Below are 22,303 nucleotides of genomic sequence, written 5' to 3' on the forward strand. Positions count from 1 at the left end.
GGAAGTTCTGGAGAACATCTTGATCTCAGCTTGGGCCTTGAAGAACAACTGGGCAAGGATGTGATCGGCTGTTCCTTGGAAGTAGCTGCTCATCCGAAGAGTTTCCAGCTGTGGAGAAGGAGACAGGGGTTAGGAAGCAGGAAAATCATGGATGCAGGGAACGGTTTGGGTTGGAAAGGACCTTCAAGCTCATCTAAGGTCCATGGAATGGTTTGGGTTGGAAAGGACCTTAAAGATCATCTAAAACCTTGGATCTAGGGAATGGTTTGGGCTGGAAAGGACCTTCCAGCTCATCTAAGGTCCATGGGATGGTTTGGGTTGGAAGAGACCTTAAATATCATCTAGATCCTGGATCCAGGGAATGGTTTGGGTTGGAAAGGACCTTAAAGATCACCTAAGGTCCATGGGATGGTTTGGGTTGGAAAGGACCTTAAAGATCATCTAAGGTCCATGGGATGGTTTGGGTTGGAAAGGACCTTAAAGCTCATCTAGATCCATGGATCCATGGAATGGTTTGGGTTGGAAAGGACCTTCAAGCTCATCTAAGGTCCATGGGATGGTTTGGGTTGGAAGAGACCTTAAAGCTCATCTAGATCCATGGATCCAGGGAATGGTTTGGGTTGGAAGAGACCTTAAAGATCATCTAAAACCATGGGATGGTTTGGGTTGGAAAGGACCTTCAAGCTCATCTAAAACCATGGATCCATGGAATGGTTTGGGATGGAAGAGACCTTCAAGCTCATCCAAGATCCAGAGAATGGTTTGGGTTGGAAAGGACCTTCAACCTCATCTAAGGTCCATGGAATGGTTTGGGTTGGAAGAGACCTTAAAGCTCACCTAAAACCATGGATCCAGGGAATGGTTTGGGTTGGAAAGGACCTTCCAGCTCATCTAAGGTCCAGGGAATGGTTTGGGTTGGAAAGGACCTTAAGGATCATCTAAAACCATGGATCCATGGAATGGTTTGGGTTGGAAAGGACCTTAAATCTCATCTAAGGTCCATGGGATGGTTTGGGTTGGAAAGGACCTTAAAGATCATCTAGAACCATGGATCCATGGAATGGTTTGGGTTGGAAAGGACCTTCCAGCTCAACTAAGGTCCAGGGAATGGTTTGGGTTGGAAAGGACCTTAAAGCTCATCTAAAATCATGGATCCATGGAATGGTTTGGGTTGGAAAGGACCTTCCAGCTCATCTAAGGTCCATGGAATGGTCTGGGTTGGAAAGGACCTTGAAGATCATCTAAAACCATGGATCCATGGAATGGTTTGGAACGGAAAGGACCTTAAAGATCATCTAAAACCATGGATCCAGGGAATGGTTTAGGTTGGAAAGGACCTTAAAGATCACCTAAGGTCCATGGAATGGTTTGGGTTGGAAGAGACCTTCAAGCTCATCTAAGGTCCATGGGATGGTTTGGGTTGGAAAGGACCTTAAAGCTCATCTAGATCCATGGATCCAGGGAATGGTTTGGGATGGAAAGGACCTTAAAGATCATCTAAGGTCCATGGAATGGTTTGGGTTGGAAAGGACCTTAAAGATCATCTAAAACCATGGATCCAGGGAATGGTTTGGGTTGGAAAGGACCTTCAAGCTCATCTAAGGTCCATGGAATGGTTTGGGTTGGAAGAGACCTTAAAGTTCATCTAAAACCATGGATCCAGGGAATGGTTTGGGTTGGAAAGGACCTTCAAGCTCATCTAAGGTCCATGGGATGGTATGGGTTGGAAAGGACCTTCCAGCTCATCTAAGGTCCATGGAATGGTTTGAGTTGGGAAGGACATTCAAGATCATCTAAAACCATGGATCCAGGGAATGGTTTGGGTTGGAAAGGACCTTCAAGCTCATCTAAGGTCCATGGGATGGTTTGGGTTGGAAAGGACCTTCAAGCTCATCTAAGGTCCATGGGATGGTTTGGGTTGGAAAGGACCTTCAAGCTCATCTAGATCCATGGATCCAGGGAATGGTTTGGGTTGGAAAGGACCTTAAATCTCATCTAAGGTCCATGGGATGGTTTGGGTTGGAAAGGACCTTAAAGATCATCTAGAACCATGGATCCATGGAATGGTTTGGGTTGGAAAGGACCTTCCAGCTCAACTAAGGTCCAGGGAATGGTTTGGGTTGGAAAGGACCTTAAAGCTCATCTAAAATCATGGATCCATGGAATGGTTTGGGTTGGAAGAGACCTTCAAGCTCATCTAAGGTCCATGGGATGGTTTGGGTTGGAAAGGACCTTAAAGATCATCTAGATCCATGGATCTATGGAATGGTTTGGGTTGGAAAGGATCTTCAAGCTCATGTAAGGTCCATGGGATGGTTTGGGTTGGAAAGGACCTTAAAGCTCATCTAGATCCTGGATCCATGGAATGGTTTGGGTTGGAAAGGATCTTCAAGCTCATCTAAGGTCCATGGGATGGTTTGGGTTGGAAAGGACCTTAAAGATCATCTAGAACCATGGATCCATGGAATGGTTTGGGTTGGAATGGACCTTCAAGCTCATCAGGTCCATGGGATGGTTTGGGTTGGAAGAGACCTTAAAGCTCATCTAAGGTCCATGGGATGGTTTGGGTTGGAAAGGACCTTAAAGCTCATCTAGATCCTGGATCCAGGGAATGATCCAGATGATCCAAGAGGTTCCTGCCTCCTGCTACTACGACTTTACACCGAGGAGGAAGAGGACTTCCCACCTGGTTGCCCGTGCTGTAGGCGAGGAGCAGGAGCAGCTCCTCCTCACACACGCTCTTGATGTAGTGTTGGCTTCCAACGGGGAAGAAGATGACATCTCCAATGTCAATGTTGAAGTTGATGCTCGTTCCGGACAGGACAACTCCAACCTGGTGGAAGGAAAGTGGGAATGTTCAACCCCAAAGTGCTGCTGGGGGGCTGGCCCCATAGGGAGTGTAGGATTAGGGGTTTCATGGAGGATTTTGGGGAAGAGAAAGGGAATTCCAAGCAAATCCCGGGAGAAGATGGAGTTTTCTTGCTCCACCTTGAGCCTCCAACCAGGAAAAGTGGTTGGAGAAGGCAAATGTTCTCATCCAAGGCAAAAGTTCTCATCCTACTCCTAGTAGTAGGATTCCTCCAGGCAGCAGAAGCTGCCCCACAGGTTCCTACAGGTCATCTTCATGTGCTTAGACATGTCCTAAAGGGCTGATGTGACCCAAAGGAGAATGTTGTCCTCAGGCTTTACTCAGTGGAGTAAGTGGTGCTTCCTCTCCGTGCTGCTACGCTCAGCCTGGAGGTTGAGGGGCCAACAAGAAGGTCTTCTCCTTGGTGGAGGACTACTAGAGCTGCAGAAGGAACATGCCATGGGGGGACCCACACCACAGGGGCTGGGATTTCTATGGAATCCTGGAATGATTTGGCTTGGGAAGGACCTTCAAGCTCAAGCCACTTCCACCAGGGTCACCTTCCACTAGAGCAAGTTGCTCCTTGAAGCAGCAATGGGGCAGCCCCACTTTCTCCAGCCCACCCATGGCCATGTCCCACCACCTTTATGGGGGAGAACTTCCATCCCCTGCCTGGAAATGCAGGATTAAGGTTTTCCTGAGGGATTTTGGGGAAGAGAAAGGGAATTCCAGATAAATCCCAGGAGAAGATGGAATCTTCTTGCTCCATCTCGATGCTCCTTGAGTTGTGGAGGAAAAGGCCAAGGAAAAGGCGGCTTTGGAACGTTACTCCTAGTAGTAGGATCCCTCCAGGAAGCTGTTCTTCAGCCTGGAGGCCATTCCCAACCCTAATTCCATGGATTTCTCTCCTCCCCACATGTCAACTTACCTGCCCACAGCCACTGAGGACATATCCCATCTCATGGGCGTTGAAGTGGAAGTGGGGCTGCCCCAGAGAATTGCTTCTTATCCGCAGGGTGGCCAAAGTGAGGGTGTTCTCGTGCTGCAAAGGAGAAGACAACCCACCGCAGGTGAGCAGAAGAACATCCCAAAAGGTCTTCTTCTTGTTCTCCAGGAGAAAAAGAAGGATGGAAGTGAAGCAACCACCTGGAATTCCCTCCTTGCCTTCTCCATGGGGATGCTGAGCAAAGGGGGTGGTGGGATCCAGCAGGATGTGGACCACTCGGAGAGGTGGGACCATGGGAAGCTCATGGAGATCCATGGGTGAAGTGGGGAAGATGGGATGGAGCATCCTTAAGGAGAAGAACTTGGGGTGGTGGGTGAGGAGAAGCTCTTGAGGAGAACTTAGAGCAGCTCCAAGGCTTCCAAGAAGCTTGGAGATGGCTTTTGGCCATGGACATGGAGGGGTGGGACAATGGGAATGGCTTGAACGTGACACAGGGGACATGGAGATGGGATATTGGGAAGTTCTTCCCCATGAAGGTGGTGGGACATAAGGATGGGTTGGCTGGAGAAGATGGACCTTCAAGGAGCAACCTCCTCTAGTAGAAGAGCTCCAACCCTGTTGGACCTGGAGGAGCTTGAAGGTTCCAACTCAACCCATTCCATGATTCCATGTTTAAAGAGCTCTGGAATTCCATTGGAAGCACGAACCTTGTGGAGGGACTCGCTGAAGATCTTCTCGTTTCCATTCAAGCTGGTGGCATCTCTGCGGTACCGAGCCCATTGGAAGCTTCCTCCTGGAAAAGGGTCTTCTGCTGATCCTAGAAGACAATGGGAATTCCATCAACCTTTCCAAAGGGAATCCCATCAACCCTTCCAAAGGGAATTCCATCCACCTTTCCAAAGGGAATCTCATCAACCCCTCCCACCACGCAATGGTCCATGGGCAGAGGTTGCAAGTAGATGAGCTTGAAAGTCTCTTCCAAGGCATAGATGGGTTTGGGACCTTCATGGTAGCACCATAGATGGGTTTTGGACCTTGTGGTACCATCAGAGATGGGTTTGGGACCTTGTGGGACCATCAGAGATGGGTTTGGGACCTTGTGGGACCATCAGAGATGGGTTTGGGACCTTGTGGGACCATCAGAGATGGGTTTGGGACCTTGTGGTACCATCAGAGATGTTTGGGACCTTGTGGAACCATCAGAGATGGGTTTGGGACCTTGTGGGACCATCAGAGGTGGGTTTGGGACCTTGTGGAACCATCAGAGATGGGTTTGGGACCTTGTGGAACCATCAGAGATGGGTTTGGGACCTTGTGGAACCATCAGAGATGGGTTTAGGACCTTGTGGAACCATCAGAGGTGGGTTTGGGACCTTGTGGAACCATCAGAGATGGGTTTGGGACCTTGTGGAACCATCAGAGATGGGTTTGGGACCTTGTGGAACCATCAGAGATGGGTTTGGGACCTTGTGGAACCATCAGAGATGGGTTTGGGACCTTGTGGAACCATCAGAGATGGGTTTGGGACCTTGTGGAACCATCAGAGATGGGTTTGGGACCTTCATGGAACCATCAGAGATGGGTTTGGGACCTTGTGGAACCATCAGAGATGGGTTTGGGACCTTGTGGAACCATCAGAGGTGGGTTTGGGACCTTGTGGGACCATCAGAGATGGGTTTGGGACCTTGTGGAACCACCAGAGATGGGTTTGGGACCTTGTGGAACCACCATAGATGGGTTTGGTCCTTGGCCAAAGGCCATCTCCAAGGTCTTTTGGAGCCTCTTTGAGGGCCTGGAAGCTACTTGAAGGTCAAGAGACCTTCTCATTCTTGGCTTTGGTGCCTCCGGATCTTCTCTAGAAGCACCAAGTCCTCTTAGATACCAAGTTCTGGCTACCTTTGAGGTTGTAGAAGTATCTCCAGACCAAATGATCTGGAGACTGTCCATAGGTGGCATTTTGGACGAGGTCCTCTAAGTTAGGGGGCAGGTTGATGGCTTGGTCCTCTGCTTGCTTCTGGAAGGTCCTGATGAAGTTCACCCCACCTGGAGGCTGAAGGACACGGAGAGAAGCTCAACCAAATGGACATGGCCAAGCTGAAGGTGCCACCTTAGGACTTCATGGTAGAGAAGTTCTACTTTGTGGCCATCTCTTGGCCATGGGGACACCATGAAGGTGAAGAACATCCCCTTGGAGGAGGTATCTAGAGGTTCTTCTGGGATCTTCTCCTAGAAGGAGCTTGGGGACATGAGTTTTGGGGGGTTTTCTCCTTCCACCTTTGGAATCAAGGAGGGTTCTCCATGAACATGAAGAGAGGAGGAGAAGTTGCTCCTCCTCCAATGGTGGAGACACTGGGTGGCCCCAATGTGTCACCAAGGACCTTCAGCCCCCCTGCTGGACCTAAAGCCATGAAGGTGACACCAAGGAGAACCTGGATTGTCATGGCCATGGTGAAGAAGACATGGATGGAGAATGGTTCTCCTGCAGCACCCACCTTCAAAGCTCTGGCTGCTACATCTTCAGGGGTCCAGAAGAAGACATCGTCCATGTCCAAGGTCTGCAGCTCCTCGTGGGTGCTGAAGAAGAGGAGGAACACGCAGTCTTCTTCTCCCACATTCTTCAGCCAATGGATGGTGTTACGAGGGAAGAAGACCACTTGGCCGGCCGTCACGTTGTAGGTGGTGACCACGTTGTCATCTGCTCCCATCACTCCAACCCAGGCAGAACCCTGTACGTCCCACCAAGGTTTGGCTTGGAAAGGACCTTCAAGCTCCACCAGGACCATTGGAGCTTGCTCCAAGGTGGTCTTGAAGCAGCTCCAGGTTCTCCACCCCAATGTCCCACCACCTTCAAGCTCCACCAGGACCATTAGAGCTTGCTCCAAGGTGGTCTTGAAGCAGCTCCAGGTTCTCCATCTCAATGTCCCACCACCTTCAAGCTCCACCAGGACCATTAGAGCTTGCTCCAAGGTGGTCTTGAAGCAGCTCCAGGTTCTCCATCCCAATGTCCCACTACCTTCATGGAAGAAAGGCTTTTGGATGAAGGATGAGACAATGGGAAGGGCTTGAACCTATCAGGAGATGGGAATAATGGGAAGAACATCTTCTCCATGAGGCTGGTGGGACATTGGGACGGGTTGGCTGGAGAAACCGATGTTTCAAGCCACCTTGGAGCAACCTACTCGAGTAGAAGGTGGCCCCTGGTGGAGCTTCCAAGTGTTTTCCAACCTGGAGGAATCCAGCAGCTCCTACCTGTTGTAAGTAGCCGTGTTCGTTGGCGTTGAAATGCCAGTGAGGAGCTCGTAGCCCTTTGCTCTTGATCCTCAAGGTCCCAAAAGTCATTTGGGAGCGATGGATGTTGAGGCTTCTCCCAAATTCCACTTCTTCTTCGCTTCCATAGTCCAGCAGCTCCTTCCGGAATCGTGCCCATTGGATTTGTCCCCCTGGATAAGTATAAACCTGGGAAGAAGGAGGAATCATCTCCATAGGGATGAACTTCCCTTCCCAAGCAGGGAATTCCCGCTTGGAAAGCTCCAATTCCCTCTTTTCCCAAAGGATTCACTCTAGGATGAGGTGGTCATCACATTCCCAACTATTCCCATCCTTCTCCTTGTATCCTACAAGACTCTTGCTCCTCCAAAAGAGGAGCTCAAGAGCAACTTGACTTGTTCTTCCTCTTTTTGGGCATTCCGGGCTTGGATTTGGGATCTTCCTTTGGGAAGAGCTTCAATTTTGGGAGCTGGAAGCATTCCCAAGGTGTTATCCCGAATCCTTACTCTTCCAACCTCCTTTCCCAAAGCTTCTCCAACCTGTTTTCCGCTTGCAAGAGCCTCCTTGCTGTGAGTAAAGGTGTAGTAAAAGGGCTCTTCAAGGTGTTTCCTCACTACCTGGTGGTAGGAGCTACTCAAAGCTTACTCCAGCTTTGTGGGCAACGTGGACAAGGGGATGCAGGACCTTCAGCAAGGAGCTGGAGGGCTGGGATGGGATCCAGAAGGACCTGGAGAAGGTGGGATCATGGGAAGCTTATGGAGTTCCACCAAGCCATGAGCAAGGTCCTTCAACTCCAAGCACTGATGGATGGAGTAAGCCCATGGAGAAGCTCTTGAGGAGACCTTAGAGCAGCTCCAAGGACCTTCAAGAGACCTGGAGATGAGCTTTGGACATGGATATGGAAGGATGGGATAATGGGAATGGCTTGAACCTACCAAAGAGGACATGGAGATGGGATACAGGGAGTTCTGCTCCATGTGGGTGGTGGGACATTGGTCCCAGAGAGGTGGGAGATGCTCCATCCTTGGCAACGTTGAAGGCCACGTTGGATGGGGCTTGGAGCAACCTGCTTTAGGTGGCCCCAGTGGAAGGAGATGACCTTTCCAAGCTCATCCCATTGGATCCTCCTCTGATCCAGGGCATTTATGGATGGCTGAAGGAGCAGAAGCTCTGTTTTCCCAAGGGATTAGAAGAGGATGGACACCACCTTCCATGGAGCCAACCTCTTGACGTGACACCAAACCATGAAGGCCCAACCTTTACCTTGGACTTCTTCAGATGATTCAGGAACTGGAATTTCACATCCAACCTTCTCCCATGGGAGGGTGAAGGAGACATTCCAACATTCCCACCATCCGGATCCCTCTTGGAGGCATCGTTGGAGACCAAGGCCAAGGTGAGGACTCCCAACACTGTGGTGATGCCACAAGCCAGGAGACAAGCCAAGAAGATCTTCATGAGGGACCTGTTGCTCTTTTTGGCCTGGAAGGAGGAAGAAGAACCCCCCCAAGCCCCCAAAAGAAAGCTCTAGTAGATGTTACACATAGGAGGAAGAGGGGTGGAGTAAGGTTGGAAGCAAAGCAGCTTCAGGAAGACAGCTGAAGAAGAGGGATAGGACATTGGGAATGGCTTGAGGACAACGAGATGGGAGCTTGGGATGAAGTTCTCCACCAGGAAGGTGGTGGGATGTGGGCATGGGTTGAAGCTGGGGCTGCCCCATAGCTGGGGCAAGGCCAGCTTGGAGTAACCTGCTCTTGGATGAGCTTGAAGGTCTCTTCCAAGCCAACTCAAGCACATCCTGAGGAGCTTCTCCTGGCCCTACACCTGGGTGTAGATGTTCCTCCTCTCTTTACTAACACTTCCCTCCCTGGGAATAACATGGAGCTCGAGGGAGATGAGGAACATCAGCCCCATGGCCAAATCCATAGGGAATACTCCAAAGAGACCAGTTTGTGGAGGAGAAAGGGTTGGAATTCCGAAGTGAGGACATGGAATGATGCCTTAAATTGCCTCTTCCCAAATCCACATGGAATTAGGTGGCTTTAGGAAGCTGTCCTATCCTTTGGGATTCTCCTGCTGGAGAAGCTGCCCCATCCCTTGGTGCTCCTCAAAACCAACTCGGAGCAAGCTGCTCGCATGGAGGAAGGAACTAGAAGAACCTGAAGGTCTCTTCCAACCCCAAGGAGCTGGGAATGTCATGATTCCAAAGGTTTCCTCTTGAGATGACCCTTGGATCCAAGCGGATATGGGGGGTTACCTCCTTCTTTGGTCCTTCTTTTCCTGGTGGAAAGCTCTCTCCATGGAGTTCAAATGCTTGGTTATCCATGTAGGAAAAGCTGGAAGAGGAGAAGAAGTCCTGGAGAAGCCACCCAAGGAGAAGCTTGGGAAGGTCCCAACATCTCCGTTGGCTTCCAAAGAGGGACTTGGAGGAGGAGGAACCACAAAGGATGGGATGAGACCTCATGGAGCTCCCTCAAGGCCAGTTGGAGGTTTCCCAAGCTCTTTGGCAACTCCTTCGCCTACAATAAGGTTACTACTGTAGTAAAGGAGGGTTGAATGTGTCTAAAGCAGCCTCATTGCGGCAAGAATCTGCTTTGTGCTCCTACAAGGAGCTTTATTCCATGAGTAGTGTCCTCTTAGGTGAGGCCAGAGGACGGGGTTACCTTTAGGTTGTGGTTCCATAAGGGAGAGTAGAGTTTGGTTACTACGGGCATGTTACACCTTAAATACTCACAGGAGCAGGTTGGATGGGGCTTGGAGTAACCAAGGGAGAGCATAGTTTGGTTACTACGGGCATGTTACACCTTCTCTACTCACAGGAGCAGGTTGGACAGGGCTTGGAGCAACCAAGGGAGAGCAGAGTTTGGTTACTACACGTATGTTACACCTTAAATACTCACAGGAACAGGTGGGACGGGGCTTGGAGCAACCAAGGGAGAGCAGAGTTTGGTTACTACATGCATGTTACACCTTAAATACTCACAGGAGCAGGTTGGACGGGGCTTGGAGCAACCCATAGTAGAAGGTGGTTCCATAAGGGAGAGCAGAGTTTGGTTACTACATGCATGTTACACCTTAAATACTCACAGGAGCAGGTTGGATGGGGCTTGAAGCAACCCATAGTAGAAGGTGGTTCCATAAGGGAGAGCAGATTTTGGTTACTACGCACATGTTACACCTCAAATACTCACAGGAGCAGGTTGGACGGGACTTGGAGCAACCCATAGTAGAAGGTGGTTCCATAAGGGAGAGCAGAGTTTGGTTACTACAGGCATGTCACACCTTCTATACTCACAGGAGCAGGTGGGACAGGGCTTGCAGCAACCCGTAGTAGAGGGTGGCCCTACTCAGGGCTTGGGGTTGGAATGGGATGAGCCAGTCCCAAACCATTCCATGATTCCAAGTGTTGGGTGTTAGAGGGACCATGGATTTGGATTTCAAACCAACTCCATGCCTTACTCTAAGGCTCCTCAGAAGCTGCTCATACTCCTACGTTTACTACCTGGAGGTTCAACCAAGGAGCACTTCTCGCTCCTAAAGCACTTCTACTACCTCTTGTAAAGCCTTTGGAGTAACCTCCACCACGTGTTCCCTTCTCCAAGGTGAACCTTTAGAGCCCCGGCTCCTCCATCCCCACCTGGATCTCCTCCAACCCCAAGGAGAAAGAGCAACGGAACTCCAGCTTTATCTCCATGGAGTAATTCCCTCTTATCTTTATGGTCCCTTTACTCTTAGTAGGGTAAGAATGAGGAACTGGAAGGTTCTTTTCTTCTCTCGGGGGCTTCTTCCTCCTTCTCCTTCCCCCTTTTTGTCCTCTGGACTTCCCCATAAGCACCAAAGTCCAATCCTTAGGGATAACGGGAATTACTTCCTGGAGGTTACTCCTTGAAGCTCGTTGAGGACTACAAGGTCTTTACTATCCCCATCTACAACAAGACGTCCTAAAAGTGCCTCTTAGATGGTTCTTCCTGACCTTCCGAGCTCCTTTTCCCTGCGATTTCCCATTGGATTTCCCAATGAGATCTTGAAATTCCCTCTTCATGCTCTTTCAATTCCACTTTTCCACCTTAAAACCTCTGGAAAACCACGGAAGGAAAACCTTGGAGTAACTTTCACCTTCTCCTTCCCAACCTAAGGGCAAAATTCCCTGGATTCGATGTGGTTTTCCCAAGAAATCCCTGGATTTGGGGAATTTTCCTGCCAGAGATGCTCTTTCCATCTTGGTTTCATGGTCTTCAACACTGAAGCTCTTTACTCCTTACTACGAAGCTACGTGTAGGAGATGATGTCCCTTTAATATCCATTGGGAAAGCCACCTCCTTTCATTCCCAACAATCATTCCTTAACACAGGAAGTATCCCACCCTTTACACATGTTCCCTACACCCTAGAGTAGCTGGGATATCCTTCCACATAGTTTCCAACCTGTATTTATTGATATTCCCTCTCCCGTTTTCCATATCCCTTCATCCCTTTCCCTATTCCCAGAGCTCTGGTCACATTCCCATTGGGAATAGCAACATTCCCCGTCACTGAGCCCATTAATCCCACTACAACACCTTCCTGCTCAATGTGGGGAGTCCAGACTTGAAGGAATACTACTCCTTCGTCACTACTCAGAGCTCAGTTCTCCTTAGGAGTCCTCGCTTTTCCATGCTGGAAGAGTCATTCCCATTGGTACCAACAAGATCAGCTCAATTCCAAGGGATTTCCTCTTTTCCCTTTGGAATACCGGTTCTCCTTGCACACTGAGAGACCTTCCAAGCGTAAAAGTGACCAACTACTTGGAGTAAAGCCATATGAACCCGTAGTAAGATAATAGAACCCATGATACAAAAGATACATCCCGATTCCCAAAGGCTTCCCAGTTCCTCTCTGTTGGAATCTCCTGGACATCACATACAACTACTCTGGCAAGAGTTACACAGGGAAGGAACTCAGAGGTAGACAATGAGCAGAAGTGAGGTTTGGGGCTCTTCCTTTTCACCCTACACCAGGTAGGAACCTTACTCAAGGGTTCTCCACCTGCATCAGTGTCCTGCAGAGAGATTCCCTACTCCAAGCACGTTATTCCCAAGGGAAAGAGAACTACACAATACGTAGCCCAAGCAACTCCACCACCCAAATCCCACCCCTTTTCCACCCCCTTTACTTAAACCTTACCACAGAGAGGATCTTTGGAGTTTGAAGAGCACCACACTCGCCACAGAAGCCTTTACTCCTCTGGGCTCGGCGTTACTCTTTAGATACTTGCAGTGCAGGAAGTGCCCTTCCCAGCAACCAGTCCCTCTCTATGCAAATCCTTAGCAAACACCTCTTGTAAGTCAGGGCCAAGCTGTGAGTTTCCTTCTCTCCCAGGTGCTATTTTACTACTTCACTTCCTCCACCTCCTGCTGTTTACTCGGGGTTCTTACTATCCTCTTGGAAAAATGGGGCTCAAACCCATTGCCTTGGATCTCCTCCAACCTCTAGGATAAGCTGGGTTAGTGGGGGGTGGACCTAGAGGAGTTGAAGGTCCCAACTCATCCCGTGGGTCCATGGAGGAACCTCTGAGTAAGGGGAGAATGAGGGTGCTCCAAGGAGGAAGGGATGAGGAAGACCTAGAGACTTCCAAGGGAGCAAGGAGGGGGGGGCTTTACATTTGGCCTTACCAGCAGGCTACAAAGAGAGGGTGGTGTAACCTCGGAGTAGTCTCGGAGTACTCTCACAGTACTCTCGGAGTACACAGAGGCTTGCTTTAAGAGCACCTTGCTCGTGCTAGCAGCGCCCCAAGGAGGAGCAAGGAGTAAAGCTACTTACTAAGAGTCCTAAAGGCACAAGGCCCTTCTGCAACAGGACAGCTTCAGCCGTGCCATGCTGGGGGGGCTGTGTTCGAGGTGTAGTAGCTCAAACTACACCTACTCAGGAGGTGTAGGAGCTGAAATGGTGGCGTATACACATACACCAGTATGAAAGACAGGCTTATGGACTACTTAAGCTCTACTTATCTTCTCCGCGTGCCCTAACAGCCATGAAACGAGCTTACTACTAGGAGGATCTCTCTATTTACTCACTCTTGTTCTTCCTCTTGTCTTCTTGGGGTTTCCCAGCAGGTCCCAGCTTCCTCCTGGCCACCTACAACCAGGTGAGGAGGACACAGGTCGCTACAAAGGCGTTACTCCAAAGAACCTCAGAAGAGGCCCGAAGGGTTTTTCCCTTCCTTACTCCAAGGAGTGGAAGGGAATGAGGTCTTCTCCATGCCACCCATCAGTTGTGGTCCTCAACGGCCCCAAACCAAGCACATCCCTTCCCAAAGATCCAGGATTTTTGGGAATGGGGAAGAGGAACAACCCAAAATAGGCTTCTGATGGTAGGAAGGGTATAATACCTGGAGTAACTTTGTAGTTGGGGGAGGAGGAGGTGACTTTCCATCAACTCCAGTGCTGCGAGGAAGAAGAGCGCCGCCAATGTTGCTCCTAGGAGGTTCTTGCTGAAGCTTTTACATGTGGTAGTAAGTCCTCAGCCCTGTTTCTACTAGGTTACAACGGGGTGATATGGGGCAGGGGGTCGGAGCACCCTCAGCAAGGTTGGGGTGACACGGAGCTGTGTGGGGAAGGGATGGGATCCAGCAGAACCTGGTCATGGTAAAGTGGTGGGACCATGTGGACCTTATGGAGTTCCACCAGCCCAAGAGCAAGGTCCTTCAACCCCGAGTAACAACTACGAGGTGGATGGAGCAGCCTTGAGGATGGGGCTGCCCCATTGCTGGCAGTGCTTAAAGGCAGCTTGGAGCAACCTCCTCTAGTAGAAGGTGGCCCTAGAGGAGCTGGAAGGTCCTTTCCATCCCACCCCATTCCTTGCTCCTCAAGCTTTGGGTTAAGGAAAAGCACAAGTAGAAGCAGGAGGACTCAAGACACCACTTTAAAGAGCAGCTTCGACCCACAGAGACCCATAACTGAGTTACTCCATGCCCCAGCGTCTAGGGCTGAGCCCCATAGCTGAGTCCTTATCTTCTGGAGGAGGAGAAGGCCTCTTGGTGGTCACCTTCAGCTCCGAGGCTTTGAAGACAATGCTCTAAAGCCCTGAGGAGATAAAAGGAGGCCTTTAAGAGCAGGTTACGGCTGGTTGTAAACTACAACGGACACGAAACGATCTGTGCTTGGAGAGCTTTAGGGGTTGGGTGGATTTCCGGGTAGTTTCCACCTCTACGTGCGACCTGTTGTAGTGTAGAGGTTGTAAATTACACCCAGATGGTACTCACAAGGCTAAAACCCCTGATTGGAGCTTCAGTATTAGGAAGGCACCTCAACTACACGGAGTTGCTATGAAAGGGGTGGATCTACTCATCCTCAAGGCCTTTTCCTTCCTTGATCCTATGGGAAATGCTGCTGGAATGAGGATTTAAGGCTGGATTTCAACTCAAGGTGTAAAAGAACCCCTTAATTTGGGGCATTTGCTTCGTTGGTGGGGTTAAACAGGAGGAATTCCTCCGTTTGGGCTACAAACTGGAGTAAACCAGTGAGTATGGGGCAGAGAAAGTGGTTCCCTCCTCAACCTGAAGTGTTTTACTCCCTCGTAACTCACTCGAAGGCTCATTTCAGGAGTGGAATCCGAGGTTTAGCCCTTTTCTTCCTTGTAGTAAGAGGATTTTGGCCCTGGATTGAACTGGAGGGGTTAGTAAAGTCCATCTCGGTGTAGAAATACTTCATCTATTGCTAGAAATGGAGTATCTCTTGCTAGAGGTGGAGTATCTATTGCTAGAGATGGAGTATCTATTGCTGTAAATGAAGTATCTATTGCTAGAGGTGGAGTATCTATTGCCAGACATGGAGTATCTATTACTACAGATGGAGTATCTGTTGCCATAGATGGAGTATCTATTACTATAGATGGAGTATCTATTGCAACAGATGGAGTATCTCTTGCTAGAGATGGAGTATCTATTACTACAGATAGAGTATCTATTGCCATAGATGGAGTATCTATTGCCAGACATGGAGTATCTATTGCTACAAGTGGAGTATCTATTGCAAGAGGTGGAGTATCTATTACCAGAGGTGGAGTATCTATTGCCAGAGGTGGAGTATCTATTGCAAGGGGGGGAGTATCTATTACTACAGATAGATTATCTCTTGTTAGAGATGGAGTATCTCTTGCCATAGATGGAGTATCTATTACTACAGATGGAGTATCTGTTGCAATAGGTGGAGTATTGACTACCATAGGTAGAGTATCTATTGCTATAGGTGGAGTATCTATTGCCATAGATGGCACATGTTGTAGACCCCAAACTACATGTTGTAGACCCCAAAACACGTGTTGCAGGCCCATAACTACATGTTGGAGACCCCAAACCATGTGTTCTAGACCCCAAACCACATGTTGTAAACCCCAAACCACGTGTTGCAGACGCCAAACTACATGTTGGAGACCCCAAACTACGTGTTGTAGACCCCAAACCACATGTTGTAGGCCCATAACTCCATCTTGTAGACACCAAACCACGCGTTGGAGACCCCAAACTACATGTTGGAGACCGCAAACCACATGTTGCTGACCCCAAACTACGTGTAGACCCCAAACCACGTGTTGTAGACCCCAAACCACATGTTGCAGACCCCAAACCACATGTTGTATGCCCATAACTACATGTCGTAGGCCCCAAACCAGGTGTTGGAGGCCCCAAACTAGGTGTTGTAGGTCCATAACTACATGTTGCAGACCCCAAACCATGTGTTGTAGACCCCAAACCACGTGCTGGAGACCCCAAACCACATGTTGGAGACCCCAAATTATGTGTTTGAGACCCCAAACCACATGTTGGAGACCCCAAACCACGTGTTGTAGGCACATAACTACATGTTGTAGACCCCAAACCACGTGTTGTAGACCCCAAACCACGTGTTGTAGACCCCAAACCACATGTTGGAGACCCCAAACCACGTGTTGGAGGCCCCAAACCACGTGTTGGAGACCCCAAACCATGTGCTGGAGACCCCAAACTACGTGTTGGAGACCCCAAACCACATGTTGGAGACCCCAAACCACATGTTGGAGACCCCAAACCACGTCTTGTATGCCCATAACTACATGTTGTAGGCCCATAACTACATGTTGTAGACCCCAAACCACGTGTTGGAGACCCCAAACCATGTGTTGTAGGCCCCAAACTAGGTGTTGTAGACCCCAAACTACATGTTGTAGACCCCAAACCACATGTTGTAGACCCCAAACCACATGTTGTAGACCCCAAACCACATGTTGTAGGCCCATAACTACATGTTGTAGACCCCAAACCATGTGTTGTAGACCCCAAACCATGTGCTGGAGACCCCAAAACATTTGGAGACCCCAAATTATGTGTTGGAGACCCCAAACTATGTGTTGGAGACCCCAAACCACATGTTGGAGACCCCAAACCACGTGTTGTAGGCACATAACTAGATGTTGTAGACCCCAAACCACGTGTTGTAGACCCCAAACCACATGTTGTAGGCCCATAACTACATGTTGTAGACCCCAAACCACATGTTGGAGACCCCAAACCACATGTTGGAGACCCCAACCATGTGTAGAAGGCCCATAACTACATGTCATAGACCCCAAACCACGTCTTGGAAACACCAAACCACGTGTTGTAGGCCCATAACTACATGTTGGAGACCCCAAACCATGTGTTGTAGACCCCAAACTACGTGTTGGAGACCCCAAACCACGTGTTGGAGACCCCAAACTACGTGTTGGAGACCCCAAACCATTTGGAGACCCCAAACCATGTGTTGGAGACCCCAAACCACATGTTGGAGACCCCAAACCACGTGTTGGAGACCCCAGTCTACGTGTTGGAGACCCCAAACCATGTGTTGGAGATCCCAAACTACATGTTGGAGACGCCAAACCACGTGTTGTAGGCCCATAACTACATGTTGGAGACCCCAAACCATGTGTTCTAGACCCCAAACCACGTTGTAAACCCCAAACCACGTGTTGTAGACGCCAAACTACATGTTGGAGAACCCAAAACATTTGGAGACCCCAAACTATGTGTTGGAGACCTCAAACCACGTGTTGGAGACCCCAAACCACGTGTTGTAAGCCCATAACTACATGTTGTAGGCCCCAAACCAGGTGTTGGAGACCCCAAACCAGGTGTTGGAGACCCCAAACTACATGTTGTAAACCCCAAACCACGTGTTGGAGACCCCAAACCACATGTTGTAGGCCCATAACTACATTGTAGACACCAAACCACGCGTTGGAGACCCCAAACCACATGTTGCAGACCCCAAACCACATGTTGTATGCCCATAACTACATGTTGTAGGCCCCAAACCAGGTGTTGGAGGCCCCAAACCATGTGTTGGAGGCCCCAAACTAGGTGTTATAGACCCCAAACTACATGTTGTAGGCCCATAACCACATGTTGGAGACCCCAAACCACGTGTTGGAGACCCCAAACCACGTGTTGGAGACCCCAAACCACGTGTTGGAGACCCCAAACCACGTGTTGGAGACCCCAAACCACGTGTTGGAGACCCCAAACCACGTGTTTTAGGCCCCAAACCACGTGTTGGAGACACCAAACCACGTCTTGGAGACCCCAACCATGTGTTGTAGGCCCATAACTACATGTTGTAGGCCCCAAACCAGGTGTTGGAGACCCCAAACTACATGTTGTAGACCCCAAACTACATGTTGGAGACCCCAACCATGTGTAGAAGGCCCATAACTACATGTCATAGACCCCAAACCACGTCTTGGAAACACCAAACCACGTGTTGTAGGCCCATAACTACATGTTGGAGACCCCAAACCATGTGTTGTAGACCCCAAACTACGTGTTGGAGACCCCAAACCACGTGTTGGAGACCCCAAACTACGTGTTGGAGACCCCAAACCATTTGGAGACCCCAAACCATGTGTTGGAGACCCCAAACCACATGTTGGAGACCCCAAACCACGTGTTGGAGACCCCAGTCTACGTGTTGGAGACCCCAAACCATGTGTTGGAGATCCCAAACTACATGTTGGAGACGCCAAACCACGTGTTGTAGGCCCATAACTACATGTTGGAGACCCCAAACCATGTGTTCTAGACCCCAAACCACGTTGTAAACCCCAAACCACGTGTTGTAGACGCCAAACTACATGTTGGAGAACCCAAAACATTTGGAGACCCCAAACTATGTGTTGGAGACCTCAAACCACGTGTTGGAGACCCCAAACCACGTGTTGTAAGCCCATAACTACATGTTGTAGGCCCCAAACCAGGTGTTGGAGACCCCAAACCAGGTGTTGGAGACCCCAAACTACATGTTGTAAACCCCAAACCACGTGTTGGAGACCCCAAACCACATGTTGTAGGCCCATAACTACATTGTAGACACCAAACCACGCGTTGGAGACCCCAAACCACATGTTGCAGACCCCAAACCACATGTTGTATGCCCATAACTACATGTTGTAGGCCCCAAACCAGGTGTTGGAGGCCCCAAACCATGTGTTGGAGGCCCCAAACTAGGTGTTATAGACCCCAAACTACATGTTGTAGGCCCATAACCACATGTTGGAGACCCCAAACCACGTGTTGGAGACCCCAAACCACGTGTTGGAGACCCCAAACCACGTGTTGGAGACCCCAAACCACGTGTTGGAGACCCCAAACCACGTGTTGGAGACCCCAAACCACGTGTTTTAGGCCCCAAACCACGTGTTGGAGACACCAAACCACGTCTTGGAGACCCCAACCATGTGTTGTAGGCCCATAACTACATGTTGTAGGCCCCAAACCAGGTGTTGGAGACCCCAAACTACATGTTGTAGACCCCAAACTACATGTTGTAGGCCCATAACTATATGTTGTAGACACCAAACCACGTGTTGGAGACCCCAAACCACGCGTTGGAGACCCCAAACCACATGTTGTAGGCCCATAACTATATGTTGTAGACCCCAAACCACGTGTTGGAGACCCCAAACCACGCGTTGGAGACCCCAAACCACGCGTTGGAGACCCCAAACCACGCGTTGGAGACCCCAAACCACATGTTGTAGGCCCATAACTATATGTTGTAGACCCCAAACCACGTGTTGTAGACACCAAACCACGCGTTGGAGACCCCAAACCACGCGTTGGAGACCCCAAACCACATGTTGTAGGCCCATAACTATATGTTGTAGACCCCAAACCACGTCTTGGAAACACCAAACCACGTGTTGTAGGCCCATAACTACATGTTGGAGACCCCAAACCATGTGTTCTAGACCCCAAACCACATGTTGTAAACCCCAAACCACGTGTTGCAGACGCCAAACTACATGTTGGAGACCCCAAACTACGTGTTGTAGACCCCAAACCACATGTTGTAGGCCCATAACTCCATCTTGTAGACACCAAACCACGCGTTGGAGACCCCAAACTACATGTTGGAGACCGCAAACCACATGTTGCTGACCCCAAACTACGTGTAGACCCCAAACCACGTGTTGTAGACCCCAAACCACATGTTGTATGCCCATAACTACATGTCGTAGGCCCCAAACCAGGTGTTGGAGGCCCCAAACTAGGTGTTGTAGGCCCATAACTACATGTTGTAGGCCCATAACCACATGTTGGAGACCCCAAACCACGTGCTGGAGACCCCAAACCACATGTTGGAGACCCCAAATTATGTGTTGGAGACCCCAAACCACATGTTGGAGACCCCAAACCACGTGTTGTAGGCACATAACTACATGTTGTAGACCCCAAACCACGTGTTGTAGACCCCAAACCACGTGTTGTAGACCCCAAACCACATGTTGGAGACCCCAAACCACGTGTTGGAGGCCCCAAACCACGTGTTGGAGGCCCCAAACCATGTGCTGGAGACCCCAAACTACGTGTTGGAGACCCCAAACCACGTGTTGGAGACCCCAAACCATGTGCTGGAGACCCCAAACCACATGTTGGAGACCCCAAACCACGTCTTGTATGCCCATAACTACATGTTGTAGGCCCATAACTACATGTTGTAGACCCCAAACCACGTGTTGGAGACCCCAAACCATGTGTTGTAGGCCCCAAACTAGGTGTTGTAGACCCCAAACTACATGTTGTAGACCCCAAACCACATGTTGTAGACCCCAAACCACATGTTGTAGACCCCAAACCACATGTTGTAGGCCCATAACTACATGTTGTAGACCCCAAACCATGTGTTGTAGACCCCAAACCATGTGCTGGAGACCCCAAAACATTTGGAGACCCCAAACTATGTGTTGGAGACCCCAAACCACATGTTGGAGACCCCAAACCACGTGTTGTAGGCACATAACTACATGTTGTAGACCCCAAACCACGTGTTGTAGACCCCAAACCACATGTTGTAGGCCCATAACTACATGTTGTAGACCCCAAACCACATGTTGGAGACCGCAAACCACATGTTGGAGACCCCAACCATGTGTTGAAGGCCCATAACTACATGTCATAGACCCCAAACCACGTCTTGGAAACACCAAACCACGTGTTGTAGGCCCATAACTACATGTTGGAGACCCCAAACCATGTGTTCTAGACCCCAAACCACATGTTGTAAACTCCAAACCACGTGTTGTAGACGCCAAACTACATGTTGGAGACCCCAAAACATTTGGAGACCCCAAACTATGTGTTGGAGACCTCAAACCACGTGTTGGAGACCCCAATCCACGTGTTGTAAGCCCATAACTACATGTTGTAGGCCCCAAACCAGGTGTTGGAGACCCCAAACTACATGTTGTAGACCCCAAACTACATGTTGTAAACCCCAAACCACGTGTTGGAGACCCCAAACCACATGTTGTAGGCCCATAACTATATGTTGTAGACCCCAAACCACGTGTTGGAGACCCCAAACCACGCGTTGGAGACCCCAAACCACGCGTTGGAGACCCCAAACCACGCGTTGGAGACCCCAAACCACGCGTTGGAGACCCCAAACCACATGTTGTAGGCCCATAACTATATGTTGTAGACCCCAAACCACGTGTTGTAGACACCAAACCACGCGTTGGAGACCCCAAACCACGCGTTGGAGACCCCAAACCACGCGTTGGAGACCCCAAACCACATGTTGTAGGCCCATAACTATATGTTGGAGACCCCAAACCACGTGTTGGAGACCCCAAACCACGTGTTGGAGACCCCAAACTACGTGTTTTAGGCCCCAAACCACGTGTTGTAGGCCCCAAACCACGTGTTGGAGACACCAAACCACATGTTGGAGACCCCAACCATGTGTTGTAGGCCCATAACTACATGTTGTAGACCCCAAACTACATGTTGTAGACCCCAAAGTACGTGTTTGAGACCCCAAACCACGTGTTGTAGGCTCATAACTACATGTTGTAGACCCCAAACCATGTGTTGTAGATCCCAAACCACGTGTTGTAGGCCCATAACTACATGTTGTAGGCCCATAACTACATGTTGTAGGCCCCAAACCATGCGTTGGAGACCCCAAACTAGATGAGCTGGGATCTCAGGAACTTCTCCACCAGGAGGGTGGTGGGACATTGCAATGGCTTGGATGAAGAAGCTCTTTGGAAGGAGTTAGTTGAGCGTGAAGGGTCCTTTCCAAGGCAACATTCCCTATAGGGAAGTACTCACTTCTCCAAGCTCTTCCTCAGCGGTTGTCCTCTGCTTCTACCTTGCCTCCATCGCTTGGAGTTGGAACAACAGGAGCTTCAGAGCTTCGAGGGGCCTGGTTTGGTGACCTCCAACAGCAGCTTCTTCCTAAAGCAAAAGGCCAAAAGAGGTTGATGCTGCACATCCCAAACCCACCAATTCCCTGATGTTCTCCTCAAGCCATCCCAAGTGGTTCCATCTATCCCTTAAAGTTGTCTTGGAATGAGCTGGAATGAGCTTCTTTCCACCAAAGGTTGCTCCAAGCTTTGTCCTTTCAACCCTTTCTCGTGTCCCAGCATCCTCTTGGTGAAGATCTTCTGCTTTGGGTCCATCACTCTTTGTCCCATCACTCCAGCCCTTGAGGAAGCTCCATCTCCACCCCCTTTGGAGCCCATCTTGGAAGCTCCAGCTTGAAGAACCTCAATGGTCTCAACTTGGTGCTTCTCATCCTTGTGGCCTCCTTTGGACTTACTCCACGTCCTTCTGATGTGGAGGAGACCATGAGTAGATGGAGTAACCCAGGGGGACACCATGAGTAACTCCATCTACTCCCAGAGCAGAGAAGAAAGGTCTTTGGAGCTCCTTTTACTCACCTTCTGCTTGTCATTCCAGCA

At 49.8% G+C, this 22,303-nt stretch overlaps 1 protein-coding gene across 7 annotated transcripts in view; it reads right to left on the reverse strand.

Moving 5' to 3' along the window:
* LOC115618498 overlaps positions 1 to 22,303 on the reverse strand; it is a 22,476-nt gene extending 173 nt beyond the window's left edge. The window contains exons 1-12 of one of the 7 annotated variants that reach the window (XM_030510126.1): positions 22,283 to 22,303; positions 21,672 to 21,797; positions 13,428 to 14,121; positions 13,114 to 13,174; positions 8,325 to 8,543; positions 7,044 to 7,250; positions 6,287 to 6,520; positions 5,691 to 5,844; positions 4,502 to 4,611; positions 3,777 to 3,890; positions 2,687 to 2,833; positions 1 to 108 (exon numbers count right to left, since the gene is read on the reverse strand). The exon at positions 1 to 108 is cut by the window's left edge and continues 173 nt beyond it. In XM_030510126.1, coding sequence (XP_030365986.1) covers positions 1 to 108; positions 2,687 to 2,833; positions 3,777 to 3,890; positions 4,502 to 4,611; positions 5,691 to 5,844; positions 6,287 to 6,520; positions 7,044 to 7,250; positions 8,325 to 8,543; positions 13,114 to 13,174; positions 13,428 to 13,471 — 1,398 coding nt within the window. In that variant the 5' untranslated portion in view covers positions 13,472 to 14,121; positions 21,672 to 21,797; positions 22,283 to 22,303. Of the gene's footprint in view, positions 109 to 2,686; positions 2,834 to 3,776; positions 3,891 to 4,501; positions 4,612 to 5,690; positions 5,845 to 6,286; positions 6,521 to 7,043; positions 7,251 to 7,996; positions 8,215 to 8,324; positions 8,544 to 9,318; positions 10,945 to 13,113; positions 13,175 to 13,427; positions 14,122 to 21,671 lie in introns of those variants that run through there. The other 6 variants (XM_030510125.1, XM_030510127.1, XM_030510129.1 and 3 more) reach the window with 6 other exon arrangements.

The sequence above is a fragment of the Strigops habroptila genome, chromosome 21 (genome assembly GCF_004027225.2).
Source record: "Strigops habroptila isolate Jane chromosome 21, bStrHab1.2.pri, whole genome shotgun sequence".
Classification (NCBI taxonomy): Eukaryota; Metazoa; Chordata; class Aves; order Psittaciformes; family Psittacidae; genus Strigops; species Strigops habroptila.